The sequence below is a fragment of the Apiospora phragmitis genome (genome assembly GCF_038363925.1).
Source record: "Apiospora phragmitis strain CBS 135458 chromosome Unknown utg000006l:1.0-5683423.0:1.0-5690449.0, whole genome shotgun sequence".
Taxonomy (NCBI): domain Eukaryota; kingdom Fungi; phylum Ascomycota; class Sordariomycetes; order Amphisphaeriales; family Apiosporaceae; genus Apiospora; species Apiospora phragmitis.
Window position 1 is genome coordinate 3204842 of NW_027117404.1, and position 18552 is coordinate 3223393.

The 18552-nt window shown below is 52.7% G+C and overlaps 4 protein-coding genes across 4 annotated transcripts; 1 reads left to right on the forward strand and 3 right to left on the reverse strand.

Moving 5' to 3' along the window:
• Positions 1–495: 495 nt before the first annotated feature.
• Positions 496–6549, reverse strand: PG994_006258 (uncharacterized protein; the record flags this gene model as incomplete). Its single annotated transcript, XM_066857667.1, has 6 exons — positions 496–603; positions 664–2277; positions 2338–3222; positions 3279–4352; positions 4409–6384; positions 6447–6549. The coding sequence occupies 6 exons, from the start codon at positions 6547–6549 to the stop codon at positions 496–498; spliced, it is 5760 nt and encodes a 1919-aa protein (XP_066716936.1).
• A 2459-nt stretch (positions 6550–9008) lies between these two features.
• PG994_006259 (uncharacterized protein) lies at positions 9009–9797 on the forward strand (the record flags this gene model as incomplete). Its single annotated transcript, XM_066857668.1, has 2 exons — positions 9009–9215; positions 9351–9797. The coding sequence occupies 2 exons, from the start codon at positions 9009–9011 to the stop codon at positions 9795–9797; spliced, it is 654 nt and encodes a 217-aa protein (XP_066716937.1).
• A 1170-nt stretch (positions 9798–10967) lies between these two features.
• On the reverse strand, positions 10968–12893 carry PG994_006260 (ENTH domain-containing protein; the record flags this gene model as incomplete). The annotated part of the gene is made up of 4 exons (XM_066857669.1): positions 10968–12331; positions 12388–12608; positions 12674–12743; positions 12821–12893. 4 exons carry the CDS (start codon positions 12891–12893, stop codon positions 10968–10970), a joined length of 1728 nt encoding a protein of 575 aa, XP_066716938.1.
• Positions 12894–14725: 1832 nt separating this feature from the next.
• On the reverse strand, positions 14726–18287 carry PG994_006261 (uncharacterized protein; the record flags this gene model as incomplete). The annotated part of the gene is made up of 7 exons (XM_066857670.1): positions 14726–15127; positions 15195–15896; positions 15947–16041; positions 16163–17407; positions 17460–17507; positions 17559–17629; positions 17674–18287. 7 exons carry the CDS (start codon positions 18285–18287, stop codon positions 14726–14728), a joined length of 3177 nt encoding a protein of 1058 aa, XP_066716939.1.
• Positions 18288–18552: the final 265 nt, after the last annotated feature.

The window sequence follows — 18552 nt, forward strand, 5'->3', positions numbered from 1 at the left end:
CGCACAAATCCTGGGGTGTTGCACATCATCGGCGTTTATGTTCTTGTCTGTCCAAGCTTGGTGGCTCTCTCGGCTGTTAGGGGGGCGTGTTCCCTCATTCCCTTCAATTATATATGTACATGTCATGTTGAAGATGCATTGGCTGGTCTAAATATACACAACTTTTTCGCCCCTCTCACACACATGCAAGAATACATAACATGTCGACTTTCAAGCCGGTGGTTGCGGGATTCTGGTATCAATAGCGACAGAAGGGGTTTAAAGTCCTATTCACCAGTAAGATTGGACACAGAAAAGACGTTTGGGGAATTAGAGGTTTAGAACTATCTACTACTATTGCAAGTCAAACCCGTGGCCTGCCCCTTTCATTTGCAGGCAGTAAAATGCTTCTCTCCTTTGTGAGCTAATATCGTCTTCGCCTTCTTCGTCACCTTGGCCCTCTTACATTTTTCCATTCCCATCCAACTCTCTTACAAATCAAGGAAAACGTAGAGCCTAGTGACCAGCCATGATTGCGTGGTAATGAGACCACGCAAGATTGCGGCTGTGTCTGAGTAATACATCCTCGGTAAGAGGCAGTTTCAGGATGCGTTGGTGATCCATCTGTAGTTTGCATGCGTTAGCCGTTGTCCATTGACTGCACATCCGAGTCGGGAGGCTTACCTGTCCCAGCTTTGCCATGTCTCCAACCACGCTCGCGACGACAGCTGCCATGTCTGTTAAAGCTGCATATTCCTGAATGCCAGCTTCGGGGGTGTTTCCGTGCATGGCAGGAAGACCCTCGAGCAATCCGTTGACAAGAGCATTTGGTGGCTGCTCGTGGCGGTTTTGGTAATCAACAAGCTGTAGGAAAGCCTTGTAGATTTCGCCACCCAGGTTCCAATCCGGCACCTGGGATTGGCGGCCATCGAATTGTCGCAACAGATCGGCCAGTGCGTGGAAATCGCGCTCAATGATCGCAACTGGGGCAACATCCTTGATGAAAGTGCGATGCGCTTCGGCGTACGAATCAGCCCGAAGAAGGCACTGAACTTCACTGGAGGCATCCTTCTTCACGCTGCGCATGTAGAGGGCCTTGGCATGCCATATCCATCGGGTGGGTATTTTGAGCTTCTCCGTAAGCTTCTTGAAGCTCTCCGACTGCTCGTTACCAATCAGACCAGCATGCCGCCATAGATGCTCTTGAATTGCCTTGGTTCGGGCGTTCGGGTCGGTGAGGTGGAGGAGGATAAAGGCTGCTTCCTCCCAGCTACCTTCCGTTGTCAATTGCGAGGCAAACGAAGTTGTTGCAGCGTCAGCTTTCTCGTCAGCATTCTTGCCGATCGAAACCTTGCCGGTAGCCGTCAAGGCCTGGCCGAGCTGCCAGCAGAGGCGGTAGTCTAGAGGAGAGAGCTGCGAGTTTTCGGGACGTAGTATCGCCTCGAGATCTGCACGCTCGTTCGAGTACAGCTGCAAAAGACCCCATATCAAGTCTTGACGCTGTTCTTCTTCAGGGTCATTCCAAATGCTCCGAATACCTTGTTCGGCAAACCATGTCATAGGCGGTATCTCCTTTTCCTGGTTGACGTCGTCCTGATACTTCTCGACGGCGTCAGCCACGAAATCCTCCGCTGAGATGGCATACCACAGTCTAAGTCCGAAAGCTTGCCTCCAATTGAGACCAAATTCCTTGGAAATGACAAATGACTTCATTCGGTTTTCCGTGGTGACATTCTTGCTACCCTCGCAGGCGCAAACGTTGCCACTCAGCATTTCGTACAATGCACGGAGCGGCTGGGAGAGTTCTGGCAGAACATGCGCGTCCTTCCACTCCTTGATCTGTTCGCGCATATCCTTCTTCATGGCGTCGCTGCTTCCGATAAGAGCGACTATGGTTGCCAAGCGGAAGTCTTTCCCGTCCAGTAGATGCTTGCAAGCTTCAGCTATTCTGTGACCTGCCAGCGAGGCCAAAGCCTTTTCTTCACTCATCCTTGCCATTGAAACGCCCTTGTTTGTTTCCTCGTCGAGCATTTGCTCCCAGAATTTGGACAGGTTCTCCCGTCTGATCTTCTCAACAGCGTCGGGGTCGTTTTGCAGGTCGGAAGGGACGTCAATGCTGTCGAAGAGCACGCTTGCAAGCTCCCACACGAGTTTTTCATGCTCAGCTGCAGCATTCTTCGAACCAGTCTCGGTGGCGAAATCCCTGATGCTCACTCGTGGGCCCATCACGGTGGGCACTCCACCATCAAGGTAAACCTCCGTCAGGTCGGCATGGGCCTGGAGTGCTTTGGCAGACATCTAGACTGAAGATCAGTATTGAATTATTCGAAGGGGAAAGATGAGTTCTGGGCAACATACCTCGTTTGTGAACTTAGCGATGCGAATGTCCTGTGACGAGGATACAATTGCACCTTTCATAACCGTCATGAGACCGTTCTTCTCAATGACACGACCTGATCTACCGAAGGGGGTGTCCTTAGGTGTTGCAGCAAAGACAAGGGTTCCGCTTGGACCCCAATTAGGACGAGGAACACTATGCCATTGGCGTTCTTTGTCATCCATATCAGATGCATCTAGGGTTTTCGTCGTTCTCTTGTACGGCCACTTTGCACTTTGCGGTCGAACCGAGGGCTGGACAACCTCGGCAGGAGCTTTGGCCTGATCAAAGATGGACTTCATCAAGTCAATACTCGTAGCAAACCCTTTGCTATCAGGCACCACCCTCTTCTTAGACGGTGATTTCGCACCAAGTACGCTTTCTTTACCGTAGGTATCTGCTCCACGCTGGCTTTTCAGGTGAACCCGGTCCCGCTTTCGGGGGCTGATGGTCTTCTGTAACATATCCATCCAGTCATCCCCAGCTGCGACTTGAACTTTTACAGGAGTAGCCGACTCCTTGATAGCACGCATTCTGGCTCTCATGATACCGGCTGGAGTTTCCTGAACAAAATCCAAGTGGCTGTCACTAACACTGAGCGAGTCGTCTTCTTGCTCCGCGGCGAGATGGTGTCTGAGGCGAGCACCCGCATCCTGATCCTCAGACATCGCATATTCCTCGTCTAGGTCATCTTGTCCAACAGGGACAAGAACCTGCGACTTAGAACCCACGGAGCGATCCCCTAAAAAAGACGACCGATAGTCACCAGCTTCGGCCATCTCCGGGACTTCATCGTCGTCTACGGCAACATCACCGTCAAATGCGCCAGGCAGAGCACGCTCCCTCCGCCCGAACTCGAAGTCATCCTCGTCGTACTCAGCTGCCAGAACTCAGGCTCTGCCTGTTTTCTTTGGGGTTCAACTCCTGACATCTCTGCAGAAGGATCCGCTTCGGCCCCTTCCTCGTCATCGTAATCTAGGCCATATGTTGTGAAATGCTCCACAGAGAATGTCCACTCGCCGGTCTCTATGTTGTAGTTCTCGAATTTAGTTCCGGGTATGCGTTTCAGGCGGTCAACATGTTTGGCAAGAGACGGGCCCTTTCTGCCCTTGTTCGACATGGAGGCACGTGGGTATGAGCTCTCCAAGTTGATCAGAGACGGAACGTTGAGACCCTTTCCAACGGCTGGCTTCTTTGCTTGGTTGGGGTAAACTGTGCAGGAACGAACCACGAAAACAACAATGTTCTCATACAGGTTACCGTAGTCGACGGTGTTGAGATCAACCGGCACCTTGAATTTGACCCAACCACAATTTACACGGCCAACAGTAAAGTCAACAACCTTCTGCCGCTGGACACGGTTCATGTTGTCGATTTCCTCCTTCGAAGGCTTCATCCAGTAGTCGCCAGGCTCACGATCAGATAAGGTATCTGTCGAAACTGGCGCGGAAGCCGTTGCCGGCTCCTCTTCGTGGACAATAGCCAGCTCCTTGCCGGTTACCTGCTCCATCTCGGAAGATAGTGGGCTAGACTTGGCACCATTGACGCCGTTGGGTCGAATGTAGCCGCTGCTACTGGATGGTTCGGCATTACCATTCTGAGCATCGCCATTCTCGTCCGCTTCTCCATTGCTCGTATCGAAACTCACACGCTTGGCAAGCTTACGAGATCCATTCGGGGTATCTTGAGGCGATTTGTCTTTTGTAGGGGTGGAGAAGAGATCCGTTCGGAGTTCCCTGTTGATAACCAATTTCTTGACGTTGTTGTTGCCGAACATTCTCGAGCTTGTGCTGGCCGAGAAAGCGCCCGGCGCCAGAAGACTATCATCGACATTGAAGCTACGACGCAGGTTGCTAGTAGAAATGCTCTTACCCAAGCTGCGCGTCAGACTGTTGCCAGTCAAAAGACTTTGGGAAGCGGTCCCAGGGGTACTCGATGCACTGGATGGGCTGGTGGGCGTTCCATACGTGCTATATGAGAACCCGAAGCCTCGCTTCTGGGGGTGTTGAACCGTGAGCCAGAAGCAGGGTTGAGCTTGTAGATGGGCAATACTGAAGGGCGTCTCGTCTGCTTCTTGCTAGACAGGGGTGTAGCGAGCGGACCTGGATCATTGGACTGGGTAGGTAGATTGCCAAACAGCGAGGTGGCTCCGAAAGCAGTAGGATCATTGACACTCGCAGTCAAAGCTTGCGGTGCATTCTGACTCTGTGTTGAGGCACCACCAAACAGAGAGGATCCCAGACCCTGGGGTTGCTGTTGACCTTGACTGTTGCCGAAAAGACCGCCCTGTTGCTGGTTCTGGTTGTTGCCGAAAACACTGCCGCCCGTAGGTTGTGTACTGCTGCCAAACAGGCCACCAGGCTTTTGCTGACTTTGATTCAGACCACCAAAGAGACCACCGCCAGTCTGTGGCTGTTGTGTCTGCTGTTGATTTTGGTTATTCAAGCCACCAAATAGACCACCGCCCTGAGTGTTGTTTTGAGCTGGCGTAGCGTTTCCAAAAAGACCACCGGTCGCTGGCTTTGCGCCACCGAACAGGCCTCCTCCTGAAGGTGCCTGGGCGCTGGCCCCGAATCCGGTATTCGTATTAGTGTTGGCGTTCCCGAAAAGACCGCCGCCGGTGTTGGTGCTGGGTGCTGCACTCTGGCCAAATACACCACCACCAGTCGCAGGCTTTTGCTGGTTGCCGAACAAGCCACCACCCTGCTGGTTGTTCTGTTGACCAAAAGCGCCGGTGTTGCTACCAAACCCGCCTCCAGTGCTCTGCTGAGTATTCGCGGCATTGCCAAAAAGACCTGTACCACCTGTGTTAGCCTGGGCATTTCCAAAGGTGCCAGTGTTGCCGGCGTTGGATCCGAATGCGCCAGTGGTATTGTTGTTGGCACCAAAGCCCGTGGAGGTGGTGTTGGTATTGTTGGCAGTGTTTCCGAAGCTGAACCCGCTGGGCTTGGCTTGGGCAGCATTGTTCCCACCGAACAATCCGCCGCCAGCATTGTTGTTTGTAGAACCAAAGCCTCCGGAGGTGTTGGCCGTGTTGGCACCAAATCCGGTACCACCGCCGCCGCCAAATAGTCCGCCCCCGGTAGAGGCCGCCGGCGCGGCGCTTGGCGTGCTACCAAATAATCCGCCAGTTGCTGGCTTGGCTGCGCCGAATAGTCCAGAGCCGCCGGTGGAGCCGAATCCAGTATTGGCGGTGTTTTGAGCACCGAACCCAGACGTGGTGGCATTGTTGTTGGTGCTACCAAAGAGGCCCCCAGTGGTCGAGGTATTGTTGTTGCCGCCAAAGCCGCTCGTTGTCGCTGTGTTGGAACCGAAGCCAGTGCTACCAAACGTACTTCCTCCGCTTCCAAAACCACCTCCGCCACCACTTCCGTAACGCCGTTGCGAGTTGTAGTCTTGAAGCCTCAGCTCTTCGGCGGACCACTTCTTGTACGGATCTTGGAACAGAATGTTCTGAAACGAGTTTTGGGCACTGCCGGTGGCGTTCTCCTTCTCTATAAGGGGCTGGAAGGTCGTCGCAGCTGTTCCTGGGGCTTCACCGAGGTTGCCTCCCAGGGCAGTGCTTGCAGGGGCACCGAAGGAGCCGCCACCAAAGCCTGTAGAAGGAGCCGCCGCTGGGGTGCCGCCAAAGAGGCCGCCAGTCGTTCCTGTCGTTGCGCCGGCACCGAAAGCAGGTTTGACCGCATTGTTGCTGCCAAAGAGTCCACCACCAGTATTTGCAGCGCCGCCAAAAGGACTTGGTGTGGCGGCGGCGGTGTTGTTGGAACCAAAGCCACCACCGAAACCGCCGCTGTTGGCCGTTGTGTTGGACGCGGAACCGAAGAGACCACCACTTGGAGAGGCACCAAAGGCGGGCTTCGCGGCACCACCACCAAAGGCACTTGTAGTATTGGCCGAACCGAAACCACCTGTAGTGCTACCGAAGCCGCCGGTGTTCGAAGTATTGCCGCCGCCACCGAAGAGACCGCCGCCAGTGTTCGTGGAACCGAAGCCGCCCGTGTTGGTATTAGTGTTGGCACCAAATCCACCTAGGCCGTAAGTCAGATACATTGTAGAAGTCGGGAGCCACTGCGGAAGGGGGGAAACTTACCTGAGGTAGCGTTGTTGGAGCCGAAACCACCGAAGCCGGTCGACGTGTTGGTATTGTTATTGTTGGAGCCGAAGCCGCCGAAGCCTCCTGAGCCAAACGACATCTCGACAGATGACTATGCGGTCGAGGCAGGAAGGCGCGCGGCCTTGTGGTGGAAAAAGTAGCGCGTCAGACGCGTGGAAGCTGGGATTAGGTGACCTCTAGCTATATAGCTGAAGACATGGGAGGAAGTGACAAAACACGCAGTGTTGCGATGATGGGATAATGGGTGCGATAGGGCCCCAATGGTGGTTGGTTGGGGGTTGTCGCAAGGAGAAGAGGCGGATGTGGCCAAAGTCAATATTTTTTTTCGCGATGTGACCTGCGTGAGCGAGCTCCTTGGTATGATGGAAAAAAGAGGCCGGGGGTGCTAGGGACAGCTGCACGGAATGCAATGCCCAAGGCCGGCTAAAAATGGATTGACTGGTGAACAGTACAAACAATGGACAACAGATGAACAAGGTCTTGGAGAACAAATCAATGTTCCAGTCTTGCAGGATCCGGGCTGGGTTTGATGAAAAGGAAGAAAGATGCGCAAGGTGCAGGCCCAATGCAAAGCTCAAGTGGGTGCCTGGATGAGACGTGAGAGAGAGCTGGTCTCGTCTGGCGGTGGTGAATTTGAATGGGTAGAACTGGACACGGCTGGGCAGCAGCAGATGGATCAAATGGGTCCCTCCCAGCTACCAGTCACACCAGTCGCAGCTCTGCAGCTTCTTTTTCCTCCTAAGAACTCCCGGGAACTCCTAACCTAGCACCTAGGAACCAGGTGCCTGTAGTAGCTAGCTTCTGGCTTAGGTGCTCAAGTGTTGGCCCAATTCGGACAGCCAGTCAATCAATCACTGACCCAGATCCCCGAGAAAGAAAAATGGAGATGATCGAGGTGTCTATGCAGCGCAGCGCAGGTGTTGGAGAGAAGACAGTCTACACTCAAGAATTTCCAGTGGTTGTGGTGGAGATACGTTCACTGACTGGATTGCTCGTGTACCTTGAGCGCCTGAGGCAAGTCACATGAGTGAGAGAAAACTCTCAGTTTCCCGGAGGCAACAACACGTAGAATTCACTCTCAGTCAACACTGCACCATAGGAAGAAGATGTGGTTTTACTTGGCGATGCTACACTCTTCCTATCCATCCAAAACTTGGTGTTTCAACTGGTGTTCTTCTCTAATAATAAGGCATGAGACAAATCAACAGATCGGGGGCTTCTTGCGCTTTATATAGGTCTCGGTCTGGGGGGGGGGGGCGGTGGGCGGTGGGCGGTGCTTGCTCTTGATTGTTAAGCAAGGCGGACTCGCTGTAATACGAGCACTGCTGCCTGGCTGCCTACTTAAGTCATCATCACCGACAGATCGATCAATATATTGCAGTTGCAGATAGTTCAACCATCCTCCTGAATAGAACTGATTCTCAATATTAATAACGACAACTATTTGCCCTTTCCCCAGTCATAAGACTCATTCGAGTCGTTTTCCTAACTTCAAGTTGGAGGGATTTTCCAAAGTGCTCTCGGAGACGTACACTGGCGATGGATTGCTGATGAGTAATGGCATGTGGTGATGGGACATGTGGTTGGCTGGCAGCATCTCATTATTCGTAGTGATAATTGAGCTCCTAGGTTAGGTGACTAGCCCAATGAATCTAATAAATAACTGCACTCATTACTGAGAAACGCGCCAGTCGCGCGACTGCCCCTCCTCTCTACCTCTGGTAAGGGTGCGACATTGAGCCCGCCGGCATGGCCAAGAACCTTGCTAGGAAGTTGGCGCGCTCTGCTTTGCTGGGACTGGGACTGGGTGGATGGAAAAGGGATCTACGGTCTACCACCAAACACGGTCGCGCGTCGCTCGCTCACTCGCTCACCAGCAAAAGGGCCGCTAATAATCGTCGTGGCCGTTGCAGCAACTCCCAACCTCACGATATTTCTATGTTTTCCATGTAAACCATTGAGAATCCTCTAATAACGGACGTATTATTGCGTACCCACGCCTTCGATGTTGGAAATCGATTGAGTCTCTGTCGTCCCCGAATTTGCAAGGTTCTTGTTTCCCTGGTCTTTTTACCCCCGCGACGTTATGGACTTTCGCTGTACACTACTTTGAATACCGCATCCACATCCGTTCCTTGCAAGCGAACACGCGCTGTTGATACCCTCTGAAAACTTCACGGCTTTTATCTGCAACCCTACACGATTTCGGCACTGAAAAGGAGCCATTCGCATGCGCAATTGAAGAGACCAGTACTTCATTGAAAATTTTGTTCCCGGACCCAGGCGTTGCTCTCCGTCACGAGTAGTCCGAGGGCAAATAACAAAAACCCGACGACACCGAATCCACACGGTTTACATTGCCGAAAGCATCACCCGAGGAGCGTGTCCGAGCCGACAAAACTCTGCGAATCGGCGGCCGCAAACAACCATTCTAGAGGTTTTCGGGACCTCGAGCGCATATTACCGCAACCCGCGTCCCGCGTTGCCGTGGAGATAGGGAAACCACAGGTCGCGCAGCCCAAGGGCAAAGCTTCGGCTATGAACAACTACGCCAGTACTGCTATGAATGACCACCGGCATTCCGAACGGTCAGGCACGCATGCCCTGTCACATCGGCCCAGCGTGGCGAGCGCGAGCACGTCGAGGATGCCTGGAGGGCGGTTCGTGCCGCCCGTACAGAACCCCCAGCAGGCCGAGCCATACGACCAGATATCCGATGAGCACCGGTCAGAAATAAACGATTGCGTATGTTTTCTTTTCTCATCTTTTTCATTTGTTTATCTGCGCAGTCTTCAAAGAGGGGGAAAGAAGAAAAAGGAGAATCGGCGGTGGCTAACCATCGCGCCGTTTCACAGTTTCAACTATTTGATATGAATAAAGACGAACAACTCGACTTCTTCCGAATTCCGCTACGCCCTCCAAGCCCTGGGCTTCTCCTCCCTACCACGCGCCGAGCTCATTTCCTCCTTCAAAGAATACGCCGTGCCGAGGCCGAACTGGAAACCGTTACCGCAGCTGCCCACGCACCCGGCGCCCGCGCAGACCCCCGGGGTCGTCGACCTCCGGCTGCCGCGCGAGGGGTTCCAGATGATTGCGGCGGCCTACATCGCGTCGCGCGACCCGCGCGAGGAGCTGCTCAAGACGTTCGACCTGTTCGACAAGGGCAGCAAGGGCATCATCACCGTCGACGACCTGCGCCTCGTCGTCAAGGAGCTGGGCGAGGACGTGCCCGAGAACGAGCTTCGGAGCATGATCGAGCAGTTCGACATCGAGGACAAGGGGGGCGTCGGGAGGGAAGAGTTCCTGGGCATCTTCTCGAGCGGATGAAAGAAAGAAAAAGAATAATTAGAAGAAAGAGTCGCAAAGAAGCGGAATCTTCTAGAGCTTTACTTGCGACGCCTGTGCCTGTCCCCCCATCAAGAAAGGACCGCGTTCTCAGCTTCAGGAGAAGAGGGCCGGCTGTTGACGAACACGGGGCGAATGGCAGCAGCGAACCGAGGTTGAACGACATATGGCATTGTCTCCATGCGCGCTGCCTAGTTTAGAGGAGGTATAGGGACAGGGAGATGACAGGAGGGGATACCCAGATAAGACGGATCTACGAACAAGAGATGGCAAAAGCTGTGGTCTCTTTTAAGCGGCAAGCCGCGAAGGGATATGCAGGGAAGGGTTAGGAAGGTCCGAGGGGATCCAACACTGTTGGGAGACAAGGCACGGCTGCAAAAGTTGGGAGTCCGGAGGGTATGGCTTCTCTTCACAAACAGGACGAACGTTTGTATATACCCAAACTGGTTTATTTACCATTGTGCACTCATAGAAGCCCATTGGCATAAGATGGCTTCAATAGATGATAAAAAGGCATATAAAGTCAACCTGTTGATGGTTTATATGCGATGTAATGGTCTGATCAGTGTTGTGCTATTATTACCATATCACATTACTCAACACATTCAGCACGAGCAAAGATATAATGTTTAATACTCCGTAGACGGCACTAGAAATAATTGCTTTCGGATTCTTTTTAGTACGTACAGAATGGGCAGAAGTCGCTATGTGAAATCAGATGCGGCCGATCGAGGTGGTGTCTATAAAGTAAAAGCGGTCTGTCCTAGTGAAGACCACAGCGCATTGTTGTGAATAGAAGAGAATCCGGTTTTCTTCAGCCATCCATCCATTCGCCATCTCCCCGAGTTAACCCCTTTTCCATTGCGCGGTATCAACTCGGAGGGGGCTATGCGGCTCTACTTCCTCTCTCGAGGACGCTGCGATCGATGACCGCAACCAGGGAAATCCCCGACCAACGCTATGATGTAAAAGTCTTTTCATGGTTGGTGATGTGATGAGGTTTGGTGAGTAACGATGCCCTCAGCCAGGTAATTACAAAGGCTTGGAGGGTCTGACACAGAGGCATTGAGTTAACGTGTCGGGGAAGCCTCTGTTTCATTGAACAGCGAAGGAAATATTAGCGAATGCCTTCAACATGTAAAAATATGCGATTTAGAATTGGATCAAGTCTTGACCCTGTTGTTGGTTGTTTTGCTGTGGCCGTTGTTGGAAGGGGTTGCTTTGTCCGCCGTAGCCACCATTCATGCCCATATTCGCCGGTCCCGTTGCAGCAGGCATCTGCTGGCCTCCATATGATACGGTAGGCATGCCAGTGAATTGTTGCCGCAAAAAGGGGTTGTTGCCCGTGGCGTCCGCTGTTACCCTGTTAATGCCCGCGCCAGCAGAGTTGACGAAAGTGCCAGGGGCGGTATGCTGGGCAGGGATACGAAGGTTGCCAGTGTTGCCAAATGTGTCCATTCCATCGCCACTAGCGAGGAGGGAGTTGAGTTTGGCCTCGTGTTCGTTCATCTGCTTAGCTGGTTGTTGCGGCTGTGAGAAGGTAGGTTGCGGCGGTGGTGTGAAAGTCTGCAGTGTCTTCTGCTCAGGCAAAGCCTGCATGTTGTTCATGGTGGGCATGGTGGGGGCTTTCTGAGATTGAGGCCGACCAAAGCCAGAGGCGAAAGGATTGTTGGATCCGGTTGGGGTAGGTTTGATAGAGGCAGGAGCCATGTTGTTATTTCCCGTAGCCCAAGGGTTATTGCTACCTGGCTGAGCGACTGGCTCAAGCGATGCTGTTGACTGCTGGCTGAACTGCGGCTGCTGGGGCTGCTGGGGCTGCTGAGCTTGCTGGGCATAGGGATTGTTGAACCCCGTTTGCATGGGGAACTGTTGCTGTGACGGCTGTAGCTGCTGTGGCTGATTCTGCTGCTGTCCGTAGGGGTCATACATGCCGGTTGGCTGGTTGACAAAGTCGTTTTGGAATCCGTTATTCGGATAGCCGGTGTACTGGTTGTTCATGTTGTTCATGTTGTAGCCTGTCGGCTGCATTCCCATTGGGCTCTGGGCTGTTGTTGGGTTACCGAACCAGTCAACATTATTACCCTGCTGGTAGCCCATGTTCACGCCAGTAGCTTGCGGCTGTTGGCTTGTAGTCGCAAATGGGTCGTCGTCGAACAGCGAATTCGCATTGCTTTGCTCCAACTCCTTTCGACGGCGCTCCTCTTCTTCTTGGCTTAGCTTGATAGCCTTCGCGAGGTCGTCGTCAACGACTTCACCTCCCCGGCCTTCACGCCTTTTCCTGTCTTCCTCCTCTTGGTATTTGCTGGCCTCGAGAGCCAGCTTGTACTCGGCATCGTCTTCGTCGCTGTTTCGTCGCGGTCGCGGGTGTCGCTGCGAAGGTGGTGGCAGGGAACCCTCAGGTGCGAACTCCTCTATGCCTGTCACTCGCGACTTCCAGGTCTTGCGATCGCTCCGTTCGGCCCGCAGTCTCTCTTCGTCCTGGAGCAGGGCGGACAACTCTTTCGCCGCAACTCGAACTAGCGCAATCGTGAGTTCAACATGTCTGTATCGCATTTTTGCATTGGATTCTCACCATTCTGTCCCACATCGCGTCCGTCTTCGTCAACGTGCTGGAACTCGCGCAGGGTTCTTATGAGGTAGATGTTTTTGCGAGCCCAAGTCACTATCAACTCGGAGCCCTCATGTAGGCAATAGTCGAGAACCTTCAAAGCTTTGAGGACGTGGCGCCAGTTCTTTCCCTTGTCGTTCAGACGTTTGTCAATCATGTCCACGATGTCGTAGAACTCTGTCGAACTGTTGGGGGCGTGTCAGCAATGACACGAATCACATCTTCACTGCGGATCGGGCCGTGTGCCTACGAATTGTACGTTAACTGGGCAATCTCGCTCATCTGTGTCCCGGTCGGCCCCCAGGGGTCATTGCTCGTTGCTGTTAAATCCATCAGTATGGTGAAGGCTTGCGCAAGAGTGCTGCATTGATAGAACGGAGGCGCTTCACGAACTGACCTTCGCGCACTTTGACCTGGACGGTTGAGTAGCCCTTGGTGACATTTTTGACGCTTCGCATTACCTTGGACATCTTGGCGGTTTGCGGCGATTAACCGGCGCAGAGGCGGATGCAAATCGCGACGTTATGTGATGGTATAATGTAGAGAGGAAGGACAGGATAATACTGCTTTGTTTCCAAAACTTCGATGTCGCGCACGCTTTGTTACCGGATGCCGGGGAGCGACCCAAGGCTGATGACGACGGTTGGGGTGAGGCGCAGATCCAACCAGTGGACTGGACTGGACTGGACTGGACTGGATTGAGAGCGAATAATCGGCTCTCAAGTGGCTGCGCGTTTTCGGGTCGGTCTTTTTGTTTCCCCTGGCTCCCTTTGCTATGTATGTCTGTTTGCTGGCGATTGGGGATGCGGTTTGGGAATTTGATGTTTGTAGTAAAGATGCCTTGGTTTGATTCAAGGTGGCCCTGAATGACTTTACCTGGGTATCTTTTGGTTCGCTCCTTTTTGGGGGTGCCCTGCAAGCGAGTCGCAACAGTGCGGTACGCGAATGGATGACTGACGCGGCACCAAATGGATGGAATCCCCGTACGTTATCGAGTGACAGTTGCGTAGTAGGAGAAAGAGAGTGCGAGGTTGGGGAGAGGGGTTTATCTGGCAGGCAGTGTGTGAGGTGTGTGCCAGCTCAACTCACTCTCGGATGGTCAGGCTAGTAGAGAGACAGGCCAGCGCGCCCAGCACCATGGAAGAATTAAGCAGCGTAATGGGCCAAGCTTGGCAGGCTGGAGAGAGAGATGGTCGCGACTAATAATAACCGGTGCCACTACCTAAATTACTACCAAGCTACCCAAGTTCCTACCAGGCCTGTTAGAGCAATAAAGGACATTGACCCCCAGTTAATGCTTAGATGATCAAAAAAGTATTGGAATGTTGCAAGAAAACATGACCCGGATTAAGCGGACCAATCCTCTCTCAAACCTTCACCCTGAGCATGGCTATAACATGTTTCAGGGGATTAATCTACGTCCTTTGCTGAGTTACGACATACGCAGAGAGCAGAAGGTGAGAAGAAAGCAAATGACGTAGCCCGGGCCCACGAGACATGATCAAACATCCAGGGCCCCCAGGTGCCAGGCCCCAGGACCCAATGGATGCAAGGTAGGCGTCAACTGCTTGTCTATTGCGACTCCTCAAGCTTAAATTCACGCATCTTACATCCTTCATACTTTATTAGCTGGGTCGATTGTCATTCTCAACCGATACGATACGATACTTTTTCAGATTTGTAGAATTCGAATGGTCAGATTTGAGCTTTCTAATAAGGATCATGGCCAAATATGTAGTGCACCAAGAAGGCAGTATACATTTTATCTATCTCTAAAAACGCAGCGCCTAGGTATATGAAGTCAGAGAAAGAGGTAAATGGAACGGGATAACCTAGTGCCATACACGTACGTGTATAAACAGGATCACGATCCTCTTGAGTAGCGTGCTGGAGTCTGACTGAAAAGAGACCAGAGCCGACACGCAAGATCGAACGTCACTTGCATTCGTCAACGGGAAACAAACCAGGGTATCCAAAGTCAACAAGAATGGGTCTACAGGACATTGATGTATACAAGACGGGGTTAAGCACACAGAAGTCGTAAGAAACAACAGCTCAAATAAACTGACTGTATAATAAACTATATCAGTAGATCCGATGGCATTATTGAGCTATCTTCCTGTCCATAGGGAAACGCCATCGAACGGCGGCCCCTGCCTGCGAGCTTCTGATCACAGGCGTCAAATACATGTGCCGGTGATATACCCCTATGGTCAACGCCGGCCAGCACTCCCACAGAAAACAAGAAGAAAAATACACTTTGTGCTGAACTGTATACCAGCTATTTCATCGTACGGACCGCTTATTCGTCCTCGCCCTCGGCATCCTCGTCCCCCATCTCTACGTCGACGTTCTGTCCTGCACTGTTTGCTAGAACACCATTACTGTCTAGAGGCGACCCCTCCTTAGTTTCGGACCTAGCCGTGCCGTTCACGGAATCGGCAGTCTTGGACCCTCTCTTACCTTTGGACTCCTTCACTTGAACCTGCACCGTGTCCTCGGCATTCTCACCTCCTGCTGTCTTGGGCGCGGTGAGAGACGCCTGGCGCTGTTTCTCGCGCTCAAGCCAAGCAGGCGGCAAACCAGGGCCACTGTCAGCGTTGCCGTAGTCACTCTTCTTTGTTCCCTTGGGCCAACGTCCAGGCCCGCGACCGGTGCCGCCCGTCTTCCGTCGAGCCGTTGCGGGCTTCGGCTTGGCTGCTGACTTACGCACGCCAGTGCCGACTGATCGCCTCACCCTTGGTCTCAGGTACTGTGGCTGGCGTACGTACAACCGCGGGCCGAGTGATGCTGGAGGTTATACGTGACATAGCAGGTCGCTTGAGATTGAGGGGCGGGAAAACTTCGAAGCGAGTAGTAGGTATATCGCTGTATGGACCCGACCAATCCGGTTTTGCCGCCGCCGAGGCGCCAGAACTACCGTTGGCAGATAAGCCACCTTGCTGCTCAATTTCAACGTTCACATTTTCCTTGTCGGTACTACTGGCGGCTTGCTCGACCCCAGGCACCATCACCGAATTGTCGTTTGGCTCCGTAGACTCCAGAACAGTGGCCTCGGTCTCGACAGACAGTTTCGGTAAGACGCCATTGGCAAGAGCAAAATCACCAGTGGCGATTCCGCTTTGAGCCAAGAGCTGGACGGGTTTGGATTCCTCCTCTTCTTCTCGGGGCGCTATCGCATTGAGAGCAGGGCCTAGTTCAAAGTTGGTAGCATTGCTTCGCCCCATAACATAGGGAGTCCAAGTCAATGCATCATCTTTCAACTTCACATAATTTTTCGACTCCCATTTCTCGACATAGTCTTGGCAGAACTTCAAGTCCACACGAAAGGCATACATCTTCGTCTGCGGGTCTCGAACAAGACACCGCAAACCCTCCAAAGCCGAGATGACGTCGTCGGGCATCATGCCGGTGTCATCAGCGATCTTGCGAATGCTGAGACCCTTCTTCAGCGGTTTCTCCGAAGGGGTATTCTGAGAAGGTATTTGCACATTACTAATCTCCAATAGTTGCGGTAGGAGACTAGACCCATATCGGACAATGGTTTCTCAGGAGAGCCGGTTTTCTCTTCGACACGGGTCAGAAGGTACGAGAAATCAATGAGGAGGTTGCCATAGCCTTTCCGCTGGTGTATGGGCAGTGTTAGAATGCAGCTAACATTGTTCTGGCTACTTGCTCGTTTCTCTTTCGAGAAGTAGCCGACAAAGTGATAGCCGAGATCGTCGTACTCGCAAAGTACGTAGAAAAAGGAATGGTTCGACATCGTAATAGAGGGTTTTCGAGCCAAGGAAGAGCTTGGCAAGCAGGCAGAGGTTTTGGCAGTAGACGGGGTTCTTTCGTCCATCAACCTCGAAAAAGGAGACAGACCCATGTCGATAAATCTCGTCTCCCGGAGGGTGCTTGGCGGGACATTTTAGCTTGTGCCTCCACGCAACATAATCTGAGTTCATATATTTAAGGCAGAACTCGCAAATATACAACACCCTGTTGCGGCTGTATTCCTCGGGGTATGGTGCCGCATACCAGGTGTCGATCTCCCATCCGCCAAATTCGATGCATTCGATTTGGCTAGCAGGCCCCGCGGCCTTCTTGGATTTCTTGACGGGTACGTCCAATTCTGCTTGCATTGCAAGCAGCCGGTTTCTCCATTCCTCGTCGGCCTTTTGTTTGGCCTCGTCAAATCGACGCCGGTCATCCTTTGTTGGCAGAGTCTTGGAAGTGTCTGCCTCGGCTTCGGTAAGAATGCCACCATAGGGTTTACCTTTCAACTCATCTGTTTCCTTGTCATAAAAGGAGTAAAAAGGCTGTGTGTAACTGGAAGACATGAATGGGGCCATGGTCAAGGGCGTTTCCACTGGAGCGCTTCCCCTTGCAGGGGCGGCAGCTGATCGAGCGGAGCGTGATGCAGCAGCGCGACTAAATCGCTTCTTGGGTTTCGGCTTTTTGGATATTATTTGCTGCAGCTCTCCAGCATCCACGCGCATCGTTAGTTCGAGCTGATTACGCGACTTTTTCGAGACGGTGCATGGTCCGGCAGAATTCGAAATCTTAATTCGAAGCGAGCGCGACGACCGAGGTCGGAGCGCCTCATGGGCTCCATCTGCCTCGTCTTGAGGCGCCTCGTCTTGGGTCGATGCATCACTAGTATTCCTTCTTCGCTTTCGAAGTGCCATGGTTCCATCCTCTATCTCAGCTTCAGCTGAGGAGGTTTTGCGTTTTCGCAGAATTCGAGATCCATCCATAGGGTCTTCATCAAGGACCAACTGGTTGAAAACAGAATGTGAATCTGGTTTGTCTGTTCCGCGCGACGCTGGTAACAAGTCCCGTGCTAACTTGGAGTCGGTAAGTCTACGACTCGAGGCTGGCGATGGCGCCCCATCGTCGGCTTCAATGGTTGCTTCTGCGTCATCGGCAGCAGAGTCGGCATCCATTTCAGATTCATCGTCATCTCCTACGCACTCCGGGCATTTCCAGCTGGTAGGAGCTGCCACCATATTAGTTTGAAATTACAAGAAATAGAAGTCCCAGAAACTTACAGTTGATATCGTTGAGTGCGCTTGCATCTCTGGCGCACTGCTGGTGAGCTGTTGAAATATGTCAGTAAGGCGATCGAAATGTTGTGCTTAAAGACAAACATACAGTGTTCACCACAGCCTTTGCAAGTAAGGTAAGCCTCGAATTCCTCGCTTGGATCATGTTCTTCATCCTTTTTTGCAGAACATGCAGGAATTCGTATCTGGCGCTTCTGACTCCTCATCTTCATCGTCTTCGTCAACCTCGGCCGCTTCGTCCCATTCGGCAGCGCTGTCGCTCGAGACAGAGCTTGCATCGGCGTCGCTCCCGCTTTCTTCGTCAGTCTCACCAGGCTTGATCTTGACGGCGCCGACTCCCTCAGCCTCATCTTCCTCGTCAGCCTCCATGTCCGACAAATTTGTCTGGTCGCCAGTCGTCTCGGCAGCCTCATCGTCATCTTCTCCGTCTGCGTCTTCTTCAGAAGCCACGTCTTCTTCAAGGGTATCTTGGCCTAGCTCGCTGCCTGATTCTCGCTCGAGCTCACTAGGGTCTGCTGGGTCCTCAGCTCCCTGGTCATCTTCATCGGCTTCTACCATAGTCTCATCCTCGGCTGCATCAACAGGACCTTCGCTCTGTCCGTCGCTCTTTCCGTTGACGTGATCTGGACTTCTTGGAGCTTGTTCGCTAGTATCGTCCAGGTTTGGTGATGAATTGATATCAGTTATATTCGCGCCTAAGGCGTCGCTCCCGGTGTCGACGTCCATGGCTCTAGCAGCATTGTCTTGCTCCAATTCCGCGTCCTCCTCCGACAAAAGAACACTCTGTTGCAACTCTTCTTCTGCTTCGGTCATTATTATGCTTCAAGCAACAATCCCTAGGGTGGTTTGTTGTAGATAACCCAGGTGGATACCGCCGGTCGCAAGGTCACTATCATGAGTAGTGACAGGGAGGCGCAAATCGCGTGGTCGTCATGAGGAGCGTCGCATTCTTTCTTGGGACGTCGTTCGGATCAGACTATGGGTTTTTCTTGCAATGCGCACAGCAGAACCCGAGCTTCTTTGAAGGTTTCGGCGTAAAAGGCATGAGGCTTGGTGTAGGTAGCTGTGGCTGTAAGGG